At 46.5% G+C, this 15521-nt stretch overlaps 1 protein-coding gene across 3 annotated transcripts in view; it reads right to left on the bottom strand.

Annotated features, from left to right (window-relative positions):
- Window positions 1–15521, bottom strand: part of SCAF8 (SR-related CTD associated factor 8) — a 1507655-nt gene that overhangs the window by 886268 nt on the left and 605866 nt on the right. For all 3 annotated transcript variants that reach the window (XR_011203719.1, XM_069234634.1, XM_069234635.1), the window contains exon 15: window positions 12356–12469. Coding sequence is in view for 2 of the 3 variants with exons in the window: in XM_069234634.1 (XP_069090735.1) it covers window positions 12356–12469 (114 nt within the window). In the remaining variant the exon portion in view is untranslated. The remainder of the gene's footprint in view (window positions 1–12355; window positions 12470–15521) is intronic.

Below are 15521 nucleotides of genomic sequence, written 5' to 3'. Positions count from 1 at the left end.
GGAGGTACCACAGAAGGGAGTAGGGTTCTCACCCTTTGAACTTCTGTTTGGTCATCCTGTAAGGGGACCACTTGCCCTTGTTAAAGAAGGCTGGGAGAGACCTCTCCATGAGCCTAAACAGGACATAGTGGACTATGTACTTGGCCTTCGCTCTAGAATGGCAGAGTACATGGAAAAGGCAACCAAAAACCTTGAGGCCAGCCAACAACTCCAGAAGTTTTGGTATGACCAAAAGGCTGCACTGGTTGAGTTCCAACCAGGACAGAAAGTCTGGGTTCTGGAGCCTGTGGCTCCCAGGGCACTCCAGGACAAATGGAGTGGCCCTTACCCAGTACTAGAGAGGAAGAGTCAGGTCACCTACTTGGTGGACCTGGGCACAAGCAGGAGCCCCAAGAGGGTGATCCATGTAAACCGCCTTAAACTCTTCCACGACAGGGCTGATGTCAATCTGTTGATGGTAACAGATGAGGATCAGGAGGCAGAGAGTGAACCTCTCCCTGATCTTCTGTCATCAGACCCAAAAGATGGTACAGTAGATGGAGTGATCTACTCAGACACCCTCTCTGGCCAACAGCAAGCTGATTGTAGGAGAGTCCTACAACAGTTTCCTGAACTCTTCTCCTTAACCCCTGGTCAGACACACCTGTGTACCCATGATGTGGACACAGGAGACAGCATGCCTGTCAAGAACAAAATCTTTAGACAGTCTGACCATGTTAAGGAAAGCATCAAGGTGGAAGTCCACAAGATGCTGGAATTGGGAGTCATTGAGCGCTCTGACAGCCCCTGGGCTAGCCCAGTGGTCTTAGTCCCCAAACCTCACACCACAGATGGAAAGAAAGAGATGAGGTTTTGTGTGGACTACAGAGGGCTCAATTCTGTCACCAAGACAGATGCTCATCCAATTCCAAGAGCTGATGAGCTCATTGATAAATTAGGTGCTGCCAAATTTCTAAGTACCTTTGACTTGACAGCAGGGTACTGGCAAATAAAAATGGCACCTGGAGCAAAAGAAAAGACAGCATTCTCCACACCTGATGGGCATTATCAGTTTACCGTTATGCCCTTTGGTTTAAAGAATGCCCCTGCCACCTTCCAAAGGTTGGTGAATCAAGTCCTTGCTGGCTTGGAGTCCTTTAGCACAGCTTATCTTGATGATATTGCTGTCTTTAGCTCCACCTGGCAGGATCACCTGGTCCACCTGAGGAAGGTTTTGAAGGCTCTGCAATCTGCAGGCCTCTCTATCAAGGCATCCAAATGCCAGATAGGGCAGGGAACTGTGGTTTACTTGGGACACCTTGTAGGTGGAGGCCAAGTTCAGCCACTCCAACCCAAGATCCAGACTATTCTGGACTGGGTAGCTCCAAAAACCCAGACTCAAGTCAGGGCATTCCTTGGCTTGACTGGGTATTACAGGAGGTTTGTGAAGGGATATGGATCCATTGTGACAGCCCTCACTGAACTCACCTCCAAGAAAATGCCCAAGAAAGTAAACTGGACTGTGGACTGCCAACAGGCCTCTGACACCCTGAAACAGGCAATGTGCTCAGCACCAGTTCTCAAAGCTCCAGATTATTCTAAGCAGTTCATTGTGCAGACTGATGCCTCTGAACATGGGATAGGGGCAGTTTTGTCCCAAACAAATGATGATGGCCTTGACCAGCCTGTTGCTTTCATTAGCAGGAGGTTACTCCCCAGGGAGCAGCGTTGGAGTGCCATTGAGAGGGAGGCCTTTGCTGTGGTTTGGTCCCTGAAGAAGCTGAGACCATACCTCTTTGGGACTCACTTCCTAGTTCAAACCGACCACAGACCTCTCAAATGGCTGATGCAAATGAAAGGTGAAAATCCTAAACTGTTGAGGTGGTCCATCTCCCTACAGGGAATGGACTTTATAGTGGAACACAGACCTGGGACTGCCCATGCCAATGCAGATGGCCTTTCCAGGTTCTTCCACTTAGAAAATGAAGACTCTCTTGGGAAAGGTTAGTCTCATCCTCTTTCGTTTGGGGGGGGGTTGTGTAAGGAAATGCCTCCTTGGCATGGTTGCCCCCTGACTTTTTGCCTTTGCTGATGCTATGTTTACAATTGAAAGTGTGCTGAGGCCTGCTAACCAGGCCCCAGCACCAGTGTTCTTTCCCTAACCTGTACTTTTGTATCCACAATTGGCAGACCCTGGCATCCAGATAAGTCCCTTGTAACTGGTACTTCTAGTACCAAGGGCCCTGATGCCAAGGAAGGTCTCTAAGGGCTGCAGCATGTCTTATGCCACCCTGGAGACCTCTCACTCAGCACAGACACACTGCTTACCAGCTTGTGTGTGCTAGTGAGGACAAAACGAGTAAGTCGACATGGCACTCCCCTCAGGGTGCCATGCCAGCCTCTCACTGCCTATGCAGTATAGGTAAGACACCCCTCTAGCAGGCCTTACAGCCCTAAGGCAGGGTGCACTATACCATAGGTGAGGGTACCAGTGCATGAGCATGGTACCCCTACAGTGTCTAAACAAAACCTTAGACATTGTAAGTGCAGGGTAGCCATAAGAGTATATGGTCTGGGAGTCTGTCAAACACGAACTCCACAGCACCATAATGGCTACACTGAAAACTGGGAAGTTTGGTATCAAACTTCTCAGCACAATAAATGCACACTGATGCCAGTGTACATTTTATTGTAAAATACACCACAGAGGGCACCTTAGAGGTGCCCCCTGAAACTTAACCGACTATCTGTGTAGGCTGACTAGTTTTAGCAGCCTGCCACAAACCGAGACATGTTGCTGGCCCCATGGGGAGAGTGCCTTTGTCACTCTGAGGCCAGTAACAAAGCCTGCACTGGGTGGAGATGCTAACACCTCTCCCAGGCAGGAATTGTCACACCTGGCGGTGAGCCTCAAAGGCTCACCTCCTTTGTGCCAACCCAGCAGGACACTCCAGCTAGTGGAGTTGCCCGCCCCCTCCGGCCAGGCCCCACTTTTGGCGGCAAGGCCGGAGAAAATAATGAGAATAACAAGGAGGAGTCACTGGCCAGTCAGGACAGCCCCTAAGGTGTCCTGAGCTGAGGTGACTCTAACTTTTAGAAATCCTCCATCTTGCAAATGGAGGATTCCCCCAATAGGGTTAGGATTGTGACCCCCTCCCCTTGGGAGGAGGCACAAAGAGGGTGTACCCACCCTCAGGGCTAGTAGCCATTGGCTACTAACCCCCCAGACCTAAACACGCCCTTAAATTTAGTATTTAAGGGCTACCCTGAACCCTAGAAAATTAGATTCCTGCAACTACAAGAAGAAGGACTGCCTAGCTGAAAACCCCTGCAGAGGAAGACCAGAAGACGACAACTGCCTTGGCTCCAGAAACTCACCGGCCTGTCTCCTGCCTTCCAAAGATCCTGCTCCAGCGACGCCTTCCAAAGGGACCAGCGACCTCGACATCCTCTGAGGACTGCCCCTGCTTCGAAAAGACAAGAAACTCCCGAGGACAGCGGACCTGCTCCAAGAAAAGCTGCAACTTTGTTTCCAGCAGCTTTAAAGAACCCTGCAAGCTCCCCGCAAGAAGCGTGAGACTTGCAACACTGCACCCGGCGACCCCGACTCGGCTGGTGGCGATCCAACACCTCAGGAGGGACCCCAGGACTACTCTGATACTGTGAGTACCAAAACCTGTCCCCCCTGAGCCCCCACAGCGCCGCCTGCAGAGGGAATCCCGAGGCTTCCCCTGACCGCGACTCTTTGAACCTAAAGTCCCGACGCCTGGGAGAGACCCTGCACCCGCAGCCCCCAGGACCTGAAGGACCGGACTTTCACTGGAGAAGTGACCCCCAGGAGTCCCTCTCCCTTGCCCAAGTGGAGGTTTCCCCGAGGAATCCCCCCCTTGCCTGCCTGCAGCGCTGAAGAGATCCCGAGATCTCTCATAGACTAACATTGCGAACCCGACGCTTGTTTCTACACTGCACCCGGCCGCCCCCGCGCCGCTGAGGGTGAAATTTCTGTGTGGACCTGTGTCCCCCCCGGTGCCCTACAAAACCCCCCTGGTCTGCCCTCCGAAGACGCGGGTACTTACCTGCAAGCAGACCGGAACCGGGGCACCCCCTTCTCTCCATTCTAGCCTATGTGTTTTGGGCACCACTTTGAACTCTGCACCTGACCGGCCCTGAGCTGCTGGTGTGGTGACTTTGGGGTTGCTCTGAACCCCCAACGGTGGGCTACCTTGGACCAAGAACTGAACCCTGTAAGTGTCCTACTTACCTGGTAAAACTAACAAAAACTTACCTCCCCCAGGAACTGTGAAAATTGCACTAAGTGTCCACTTTTAAAACAGCTATTTGTCAATAACTTGAAAAGTATACATGCAATTTTGATGATTTGAAGTTCCTAAAGTACTTACCTGCAATACCTTTCGAATGAGATATTCCATGTAGAATTTGAACCTGTGGTTCTTAAAATAAACTAAGAAAAGATATTTTTCTATATAAAAACCTATTGGCTGGATTTGTCTCTGAGTGTGTGTACCTCATTTATTGTCTTGTGTATGTACAACAAATGCTTAACACTACTCCTTGGATAAGCCTACTGCTCGACCACACTACCACAAAATAGAGCATTAGTATTATCTATTTTTACCACTATTTTACCTCTAAGGGGAACCCTTGGACTCTGTGCATGCTATTCCTTACTTTGAAATAGCACATACAGAGCCAACTTCCTACACCCGCCCACTGGACAGAGCCCCCACTTTTGTCAGGAAGTCCAGGGCAGATAATGAGAAAAACAAGGAGTCACCACCAGTCAGGACAGCCCCTAAGGTGTCCTGAGCTGAGGTGACCCTGCCTTTAGAAATCCTCCATATTGATTTTGGAAGATTCCCCTAATAAGAATAGGGATGTGCCCACCTCCCCTCAGGAAGGAGGCACAAAGAGGGTGTAGCCACCCTCCAGGACAGTAGCCATTGGCTACTACCCCCCAGACCTAAACACCCCCCTAAAATTAGTATTTAAGGGTACTCCAGAACCCAGGAAATCAGATTCCTGCAACCTGAACTAAAGAAGGACTGCTGACACACAAGCCTGAAGAGACGACGGATGACGACAACTGCTTTGGCCCCAGCCCTACCGGCCTGTCTCCTGAGTCGAAAACCTGCAACCAGCGACGCATCCAACAGGGAACAGCGACCTCTGAAGCCTCAGAGGACTGCCGTGACCTCCAGGACCAAGAAACTCCCATGAGCAGCGGCTCTGCTCAACAACCTGCAACAAACTTGCAATTTTTCTTTAACTTTAAAGACCTCACTCTTACCGCCGGAAGCGTGAGACTTCACACTCTGCACCCGATAATCCCCGGCTCGAGATCCAGAGAACAAACACCACAGGGAGGACTCCCTGGCGACTGCAACCCTGTGAGTAGCTCGAGACGACCCCCCTGCACTCCCCCACCGCGACTGCCTGTAACAAGGGACCCGACGCCTGGACCAAGCACTGCACCCGCAGCCCCCAGGACCTGAAGGAACCAAACCTCAGTGCAGGAGTGAAACCCCCAGGCGACCCTCTGCCTAGCCCAGGTGGTGGCTACCACGAGGAGCCCACCTCTTTTGAGGTTGCCTTGGACCCAACTTTGAACCCTGTAAGTGTTTTACTTACCTGTGAACTTAACATTTGCTTACCTCCCCCAGGAACTGTTGATTTTTGCAGTGTCCACTTTTAAATAGCTTATTGCCATTTTTGCCAAAACTGTACATGCTATTGTGATAATTCAAAGTTCCTAAGATACCGGAGTGAAATACCTTTCATTTAAAGTATTGTTTGTAAATTTTGAACCTGTGGTTCTTAAAATAAACTAAGAAAAGGTATTTTTCTATATAAAAATGTATTGGCCTGGAATTGTCTTTGAGTGTGTATTCCTCATTTATTGCCTGTGTGTGTACAACAAATGCTTAACACTACTGTAAGGAAAAGCCTCATTGGCATGGTTACCCCCTGACTTTTTGCCTTTGCTGATGCCAAGTTATGATTTAAAAGTGTGCTGAGGCCTGCTAATCAGGCCTCAGCACCAGTGTTCTTTCCCTAACCTGTACTTTTGTTTCCACAATTGGCACACCCTGGCATCCAGGTAAGTCCCTTGTAACTGGTACCCCTGGTACCAAGGGCCCTGATGCCAGGGAAGGTCTCTAAGGGCTGCAGCATGTCTTATGCCACCCTGGGGACCCCTCACTCAGCACAGACACACGGATTGCCAGCTTGTGTGTGCTGGCGGGGATAAAAAGACTAAGTCTACATGGCACTCCCCTCAGGGTGCCATGCCAACCTCACCCTATCTATGCAGTATAGATAAGTCACCCCTCTAGCAGGCCTTACAGCCCTAAGGCAGGGTGCACTATACCATAGGTGAGGGCATAAGTGCATGAACACTGTGCCCCTACAGTGTCTAAGCAAAACCTTAGACATTGTAAGTGCAGGGTAGCCATAAGAGTATATGGTCTGGGAGTCTGTCATGCACAAACTCCACAGCACCATAATGGCTACACTGAAAACTGTGAAGTTTGGTATCAAACTTCCCAGCACAATAAATGCACACTGATGCCAGTGTACATTTTATTGTAACATACACCCCAGAGGGCACCTTAGAGGTGCCCGCTGAAACCTTAACCGACTATCCGTGTAGGCTGACTAGTTTTAGCAGCCTGCCACACACCAGACATGTTGCTGGCCACATGGGGAGAGTGCCTTTGTCACTCTGTGGCCAGGAACAAAGCCTGTACTGGGTGGAGGTGCTTCTCACCTCCCCCTGCAGGAACTTTAACACCTGGCGGTGAGCCTCAAAGGCTCACCCCCTTTCTTACAGCACCCCAGGGCACTCCAGCTAGTGGAGTTGCCCGCCCCCTCCGGCCACGGCCCCACTTTTGGCGGCAAGGCTGGAGGAGATAATGTTAAAAACAAGGAGGAGTCACTGGCCAGTCAGGACAGCCCCTAAGGTGTCCTGAGCTGAGGTGACTAACTTTTAGAAATCCTCCATCTTGCAGATGGAGGATTCCCCCAATAGGATTAGGGATGTGCCCCCCGCCCCTCAGGGAGGAGGCACAAAGAGGGTGTAGCCACCCTCAGGGCTAGTAGCCATTGGCTACTAACCCCCCAGACCTAAACACACCCCTAAATTCAGTATTTAGGGGCTCCCCAGAACCAAGGAACTCAGATTTCTCCAACCTAAGAAGAGGACTGCTGAACTGAAAAACTTGCAGAGAAGACAGAAACCAACTGCTTTGGCCCCCAGCTCTACCGGCCTGTCTCCCCACTTCTAAAGACACTGCTCCAGCGAAACGTTCCCAGGGTCCCAGGGTCCAGCAACCTCTGAAGCCTCAGTGGACTACCCTGCATCTAGAAGGACCAAGAACCCCAGAGGACAGCGGCTCTGTTCACCAAAGACTGCAACTTTGCAACAAAGAAGCAACTTTGAAACACCACACGTTTCCCACCGGAAGCGTGAGACTTTGCACTCTGCACCCGACGCTCCGGCTCGACTTGTGGAGAACAAACACCACAGGTAGGACTCCCCGGCGACTACGAGACCGTGAGTAGCCAGAGTTGACCCCCCTGAGCCCCCACAGCAACGCCTGCAGAGGGAATCCCGAGGCTCCCCCTGACCGCGACTGCCTGCTTCAAAGACCCAACGCCTGGTAAAGACTCTGCACCCGCAGCCCCCAGGACCTGAAGGATCCGACCTCCAGTGCAGCAGCGACCCCCAGGTGGCCCTCTCCCTTGCCCAGGTGGTGGCTGCCCCGAGGAGCCCCCCCCCCCCCCCCTTTTGCCTGCATCGCTGAAGAGACCCCTTGGTCTCCCATTGATTTCTATTGCGAACCCAACGCCTAGTTGCACACTGCACCCGGCCGCCCCCGTGCTGCTGAGGGTGTACTTTCGGTGTAGACTTGTGTCTCCCCCGGTGCCCTACAAAACCCCCGTGGTCTGCCCTCCGAAGACACAGGTACTTACCTGCTGGCAGACTGGAACCGGGGCACCCCCTTCTCCATTGAAGCCTATGCGTTTTGGGCACCACTTTGACCTCTGCACCTGACCGGCCCTGAGCTGCTGGTGTGGTAACTTTGGGGTTGCTCTGAACCCCCAACGGTGGGCTACCTTGGACCCAAACTTGAACCCCCGTAGGTGGTTTACTTACCTGCAAAAACTAACAAACACTTACCTCCCCCAGGAACTGTTGAAAATTGCACTAAGGGTCTAGTTTTAAAATAGGTATATGTCATTTATGTGAAAACTGTATATGCTATTTTGCTAACTCAAAGTTCCTACATGAAATACCTTTCATTTGAAGTATTACTTGTAAATCTTGAACCTGTGGTTCTTAAAATAAACTAAGAAAATATATTTTTCTATACAAAAACCTATTGGCCTGGAATTATCTCCGAGTGTCTGTTCCTCATTTATTGCCTGTGTATGTACAACAAATGCTTAACACTACCATCTGATAAGCCTACTGCTCGACCACACTACCACAAAATAGAGCATTAGAATTATCTATTTTTGCCACTATCTTACCTCTAAGGGGAACCCTTGGAATCTGTGCATACTATTTCTTACTTTGAAATAGTACATACAGAGCCAACTTCCTACAACTACCCTCCGATAAGCCTACTGCTCGACCACACTACCACAAAATAGACCATTAGAATAATCTCTTTTTGCCACTACATTACCTCTAAGGGGAACCCTTTGATTCTGTGCACACTATTTCTTACTTTAAAATAGTATATACAGAGCCAACTTCCTACACACCTCTGTCAGGAGATTCATCCTGACTGTCACCGAGGGCAAGTCTATGTCCAAGACCTCAGCTGCCCTATACACCACCATAGCATAAGAAGCTTCCTCCACCGCAGCCACATTAAGAGAAAGCATACCAGTATCTGGAGATGATTCCAGTCCACCTGCCTCCCCTAGATCCTCGTACCGGTCCTGTTCTTGTTCTAGGTCGTACTTTAAAGGGTCCTCCGACCATCCCACCCCTCTCCTGTGCCTGGCTGTTCAGAATAAGGCTCAGGCAATGATCTGGGCCTAACTGGCGCCATGTAAGTCGGAGTCGACGTCCCTCCTCTCATCCAGGATGAGGATGGGGCTACTACCGGAGGGCGCCGGAGGTGTAGGAAGCATTGACGTCTGACCCGGTGCTGGAGGAGGTCGACTGTGAGGGACCGGCACCGTTCCGGTTCGATATCAGATCCTGCGGTCCCCAACGGCATGAGGCCAAAGTCACCGACGTCGAACACAATAGGGCCTCTGCTGATATTGTAGAGCCCGAAGACCCACCCGAGAGTGCAGCCCACTCAAAAGCAAGGCGCATGGCCACGTAAAATTCTTTTATTTGAGAAGGGGGAAGACGCAGAGTCGACCCTGGCAATGGCTCAGCGGAACCGCACTCGGAACTTCACTGTTCTATAGATGTCTCGTCGGCCGACAGGCGTGGCAAAGTCAAAGTCCTTTTGGACGACTTCTTCTTGTGCCTCTTACCTCAGTGATCGGATTACCTCGAATGCCAGGAAAAGGACTTGGGGCTCCGGGAGCGGTGCTGCGACCTCCTACTGCGGGACCGTGACCACCTCAGAGTCGTGCCGACCGAAGACGGCTGTCGGGCCACAAGAAGTTTGAGTGATCTCTCCCTCAAGGCCTTTGGAGCCATGGTCCGACAGGACTAAAACTAAGTGGAGTCGTGATCCTTCTCTAAACACCATCCGTTACCGACATGGTGCAATGAGACGCACCACACGGTTTGAACCCAGTCTTTCTGGAAGACATGCTTCAAACAAGTACCTAAAAAACCTCGATGTCCGTCGAAGAAAAGGGTAGCTCTATCTGGTTCTGCGCTTAACCGGCGCGGAAGGAAAATACGCGGATCAGAACAACGCCATCCGACGGCACGCACAGGGTACTGCTCAGCAGAAAAATTACGGATTCGAAGCTAACGCCAGGAAATTCAAAGGTAAGGAAACTGCAGCTAGAAGTCTCTATCAGATATGTTTTTTAGAGCGAAACAAGTGTCTATCATCCATAAATTCATAATGCTTCAGGTTTGCCAAGCTTTAGGTCTATCTGTTCCAAAACTAGCAACCAGTTTCTGGAACTCTCAAGGTTTTGAGCATTGGGCGACTTATGTCGGCAGTAGGTTGTACGTTATTGGCTCAGTTTTCTGCATATCTCCTATTTCTTGGCAAATAACTATCAAGAAATGAGGTAGTCGACACAAGCTCTCCAGAAGATACTAACGAAAACTAAGCTGACAGGGATAGGTAACTGGTTTAGGGCTCTGAGGAAGTATTCAAATTTGTCCTTAATTAGTTATCATTTAAATAAGTTAGAGGAGCTACTGGGCGTAGGCTGACCATTGGTGAATGGGATTATATCTCCAGGTTAGATATAAAGTTCATTAGACCTGCTAATTTGAAAAGAATGGCCTTCCTCCCAAGGTGGATGTCACATCATGCTCCGTAGGCACTTCATAAAATGTATCCCACTGTTTTAAATCAGTGCTTTAGATGCGCACAAGATGATAAAAGGGATTGGCTACACTTTTTTTTTTATACCCCAAACTCACCCAATTTTAGAGAAATGTTTTCCAGATGTTGAGTGATTGCCTGCAGATCATAATTACTCTGGAAGCAATGACAGTTCTATTTGGGGCATCCAGTATTACTCATAAATAAAACAAACATAGGCAATATTTAATTTCCGCTACTATATCAGATGCCTGATCGCTGGTATGGCAATATTAGGGGTCAACTAAAGTCCCAACAATGAAGATTTGGCTTGACAAACTAAAAAGGACAATAACCTTCAAGGCAACATATGTACTACAGATTGGTAATATCAAATGACATTCCGCTAGCTGTTCTGGAAAATAACACAATTTATATACACATCCTCGTCAACCTACTAGGCAGGCAATCATTGTTTTCAATATATGATTCTTGCCAGAGCTGTTGTGGTATTACAAAACAATTTGCATGCTAACATCAAACAATGTATGGTCTTTTAAATCTATTTAGCATGCATGCACTTCATTCCTTTTACAATTATTGTTAAAGGTTAGATAGGCTTTGCACTTTAACGTTTCTGCACTTAACCCAATTGTATTTTGCAAGGTATTAACCTTGGATTGTTGTTATACCCATTGAGGGAGCTCGATTTCTAGATCCAGCCGGCACCTATGCACTTTATTGAGTACTGGTTGGGCAAGGTTAGTTTGGTTTTGCACTTTAGTGTTCCTGCACTTTATCGGATGGTGTGCTGCTAGAATATTTGCTGCTCAAATAAAGGAATTTTACGTGGCTCAGTCAATATATGCACTTTATCAGTTTCAATGCAGCTGTTTTTATTTTGAAGGTCTTGCATCATATATATTCTAATGGAAATGTGCTTTCTCCGTCTTGCACCTATTTTATCATTATGGTTTAGATCGGTTTAGATAGAGTAGGCTGGTTGCCAAAGTATTTTAGTCCTTTCTGGTTTTAATAATGTGTCTAGCTTGACAGAATATCGTACCTGCATAACACAAAAAAACAAAAAAAACTTTGCCAATGCTTGTTCAGGGGTGAGTAAAACTGCTTTGATTTGTCACTGCTTGTAAATTCCATATATCCGGAATCCTCTGGTGGATCTTTTTCGTTTTGCTAACTAAAGTCTTATAAAAAATGCAGTCTATTTTTTTAAATTGGTGTCGGATTCCTAAGTGTTGTGTTGATTTATTCAACTGTTTTGGTGCTGTTTAAATGTTTACTGCTCTGAGCCATAGCTATCCAGGTTTCACCAATGAAACCGACAGATAGTAAGGGGTTGCTAAGCTTATCACACAGCGAGGATGCACAACCACACCATATAGTACACCCCATTTCCTTACGAGTCACAATCAGATTATATTTACCAAAGATATTGTGAGAGCCTGTCAGCAACATTTGAATCCAGCAGTCATGGCATGGCATGGCATGGCTTGAAACGTGTTTTTCGTAGGAGAAGTCTTCCCTAGAACAAGGTCTGAAAAGTTTGTAGGGGCCATCAGAAGGTCAATGGTGCTTAATAAAACAAGTGGCTCAGGGTAGCGCCTATATGCAGCTCCGCTCCATCCAGAGTGCTACAAGTTTGCAGCAGAGCTACACAGTGCCTCCCAGCGGCACAAAGTTGTCATTTAAGGGGGGGAATTCTCCAGATCCAGTCTGGTGCCTCGAATAACGCAATTTGCAGTTAGTGGTAGATGCACTTTGTGCATGTTTGCCACATGTCCTGTTTTGTTCCCAATGTATGGCAAGTTATAGAAATTTGGGAATTGACAAAACTAAATTTGGTATGACACCGTAAAATACTGAAAGCTTACCTTAACAACTTTTGATACAAGTTTATAAGTACCAGCACGAAGTTTCTGAAGAGCACGATATGCATCTTGTCTGTGAACCATGGAAATGTAAGCACAACCTCTGGGAGGAATCATCTGTATGAAAAAGAAAAAAAAACAATTACTCCACAATTTATCAAAGCATATGCCTACTAACAGAATTAGCAGCCTCAATACAAGTACAGAGATTTGGTAAGAAATGTTAAACTTTTTGTGAAAAGGTGCAGCAAGCAACTCCAGAGAAAAGATGGTGGTAAAGTTGCATACATTTAAAACTAGATTTCAAACATTTGTATATTCCACATAATTTCCCTTATCAAACGACCTTTAAAAAGATTAATGTTGAAAAAACATGCCTTAAAGCTGCAGGAGAATTGAAAAACTGTAGAGCTGGTCACTTGTAACTTTTACTTGGAAATGAGACTATTTATCACAACTATTGCAACTATAAACAAATAAAAAATTTACTTAATTGTAATTCAGGCACTGATTGTATCTGCTGTTCCTGTTTCACAACTTGTCAGGAACAATGTCTTCAGTAGCAGATAAGGCCACAAACTGTAGCTGAATGACCTTTCCCAACCTAAAAAATAAAACTTCCCCCACCCAAGCTAATGGGCTCCATCGCGTCTAACTGCTAGGTTGTCAAACGTTTTAATCCAATTAAGATGTTTTGACATTACGTAAAATAGAGGGGATGGTCCGGTGGGCATGATAGAGAGAAATCAAAGAGTAACAGCAACGGCATCTCTGTGATTTTACAATACTGTGGCACTTCTTTTACCAACTCTAAAGAACAACAAAATATAAAAACTATAAAGCCTAAAAATGTTTTTAAATACTAGAGATAAAAACACATGCATATTCCGGAATATCATGAACAGAAAATAAATGCGCTACAGAGGGTGGATCCAATGAAAAAGATCTTTCCAAAATGCATAAAGGGTGACCAACATAACTAACCTATAACTATCTGAAATAGGTCTATGATCCCAAAAAGATAAAATGCTGCCTTTAGTGTACTAGACTGATAAATAAGCCTGTTAAAAGCAATTATTCTAAACAAACTAGGAACAGAAAATTTCAAAACAACTATCCATTTCACATAAAATACTTTGGAGCAACTTTACCAGGGTTAACTGCATAATATTTAACATACAACAAATCAGAACTTATGAAAGGTCATGTTCTCTATGTAAAGAGCTTTATTGCACAAGGCTTCTTTAGTTGCCATATTTGATAAACAGAAGCAAAGTCTTCTAGCGAGTTCAGATGAAAATTAGGCAACAAAGCAGCAAAAGCTGAAACTGTGCAAATAAGAGCTTGTGGAATACTGTAAATCGAGCCTTTAAGGAAAGATGTAGCTTGCCAACACTTCTTTCTGGATGAATGCAGTAACGACTAATAACTAGTAAAAGGGACAAGTTAAGAAAGCTGTAATTTCAAGAGACCGTTACTACTTCATTGAGCTAACGGAGAAGGTACTTACCATTGGTTAGGCACTTATTTACATATAAATCTAGGTCAACATCGCAGGCATCTATCTTAATCTAATCTTTATGAACACATGCAGGGATCTCGGACCACTTCATCCAGCACATCTGATATCCCAGGTTCAGAATAAATAAATGTTATTTACATTGTAAACAACTGTTGGTAGCTTATAGTGCTGTAGAGAATCATGCTCTACATACTCCTCCTAGCTACTGTAGGGTTGCAGACTTTGCAAGTTGTTTTTCTTCAAAAAAGGTCTTTATTATTTCAATATCCTCTGACTCCTCCATAAGCGCATAATGTACCAGGGCAAGGATTCCACCTTAAATTGTGCTTATCCCCCTTGTGTATTGTCAGTGGCATGCTGTTAAGGTGCACAGGAAATGTAACCTGTGCATTATAAATTTGAAAGTTAAGTGGTAAAAACAATCCGAGTAGGCATATGAGTGCATGTTAATCCATGGCACTAGATGCTATAAACAAATTGTTACAAGGTAAGCAATGAACAAGTTAATTAACTTTGTTAAAGCACCTTTTAGTGGGTTCTCTAAGGAAGAGCAGACTCCTCAAGATTTTAAACAGCAAGCGCCAGTAAATGGCACTGTCGGCGCTCTGTTGACTATTTTGCCCCTGAAGAGATGGAGAAGCCGGGGGTATGCGCCATCCCAGAGCCTTGACTTCAGCTTCTTTATTGGATCTCTCTGTGCCCTCGAACAAGGAGCCATACTAAGAGGGACCCTTTTAGATTAGAAAAGAGACCATTCCACAGAACTGAGATGTGGGAGGGCAGTGAGGAATCTGTAGATAAAGTATCAAACTAAAAAAAACGTTGCTTAACTTCAGAAACTATCTTTCTGAAGACTACTCTATCTACCTGTAGATAATATCTGTGGATTCCTTTTAAAGAACTCAAGTGTCAGACTGAGTCTGGAAACTTTTCAACAGTTCTCCAGGTCAGTAGGGGGCTTTGGTTCTTTTTAGCAGCAGCAACCAAGCCACTGTGATGTATGCACCTTCAGGGTAAACATGGTAAGAATTACATCAGCATAACGAGGTGCAGTACGATCTCTAGAAAGGAACCTGTTCACAGAAACTAACTCAAACCATCCTTCCAAAAAGGAGGAGGGGGAGTGGTCTGTAACGAACCTGCAGGTATGCAGAGCATCCGCCACCAAGACTGTTACCAACGCTAAGTACCTTTTAATTCTGATGGGGAGTTCTACTTGCGTATTCTTATTTTTTTAAATGACACCCAAAGGAGTACACAAACAGGAGGCTGCTTTGTGTAAAGGCATATTAAACTACAAGTGTGCAAAGTAACTTTTCCTCCAAATCTCTGAATCAAAGTAGTGGTTTGCATAAGTCTTTAAGGAAACCCAAATTGTCGCTTTGAAGACTTGTGCATCAGGGACTCCCCTTTCTATGGCTGAAATTGATGACTCTGCTCTGTTAAAATGAGCTGGATGCCCTCTGCAGGGTCCTTATAAGCCAAGGGGTGGCATATCTCAATATACAAGATGATCCATCTTGACAGTGTTCTCTTTTGAGTAGCTTTTCCCTTCATTTTTCCAACATAGCTTATGATCACATCTGAAGTTCTTGGAATAGTCAATGTAAAAACGGACTGCTTTTGAGAGACCCAGCTTATGAAGTG

Source organism: Pleurodeles waltl, chromosome 5 (genome assembly GCF_031143425.1).
Source record: "Pleurodeles waltl isolate 20211129_DDA chromosome 5, aPleWal1.hap1.20221129, whole genome shotgun sequence".
Taxonomy (NCBI): domain Eukaryota; kingdom Metazoa; phylum Chordata; class Amphibia; order Caudata; family Salamandridae; genus Pleurodeles; species Pleurodeles waltl.
Note: the sequence above shows the minus strand (reverse complement) of the source record. Positions and strands in the feature narration are given on the sequence as shown.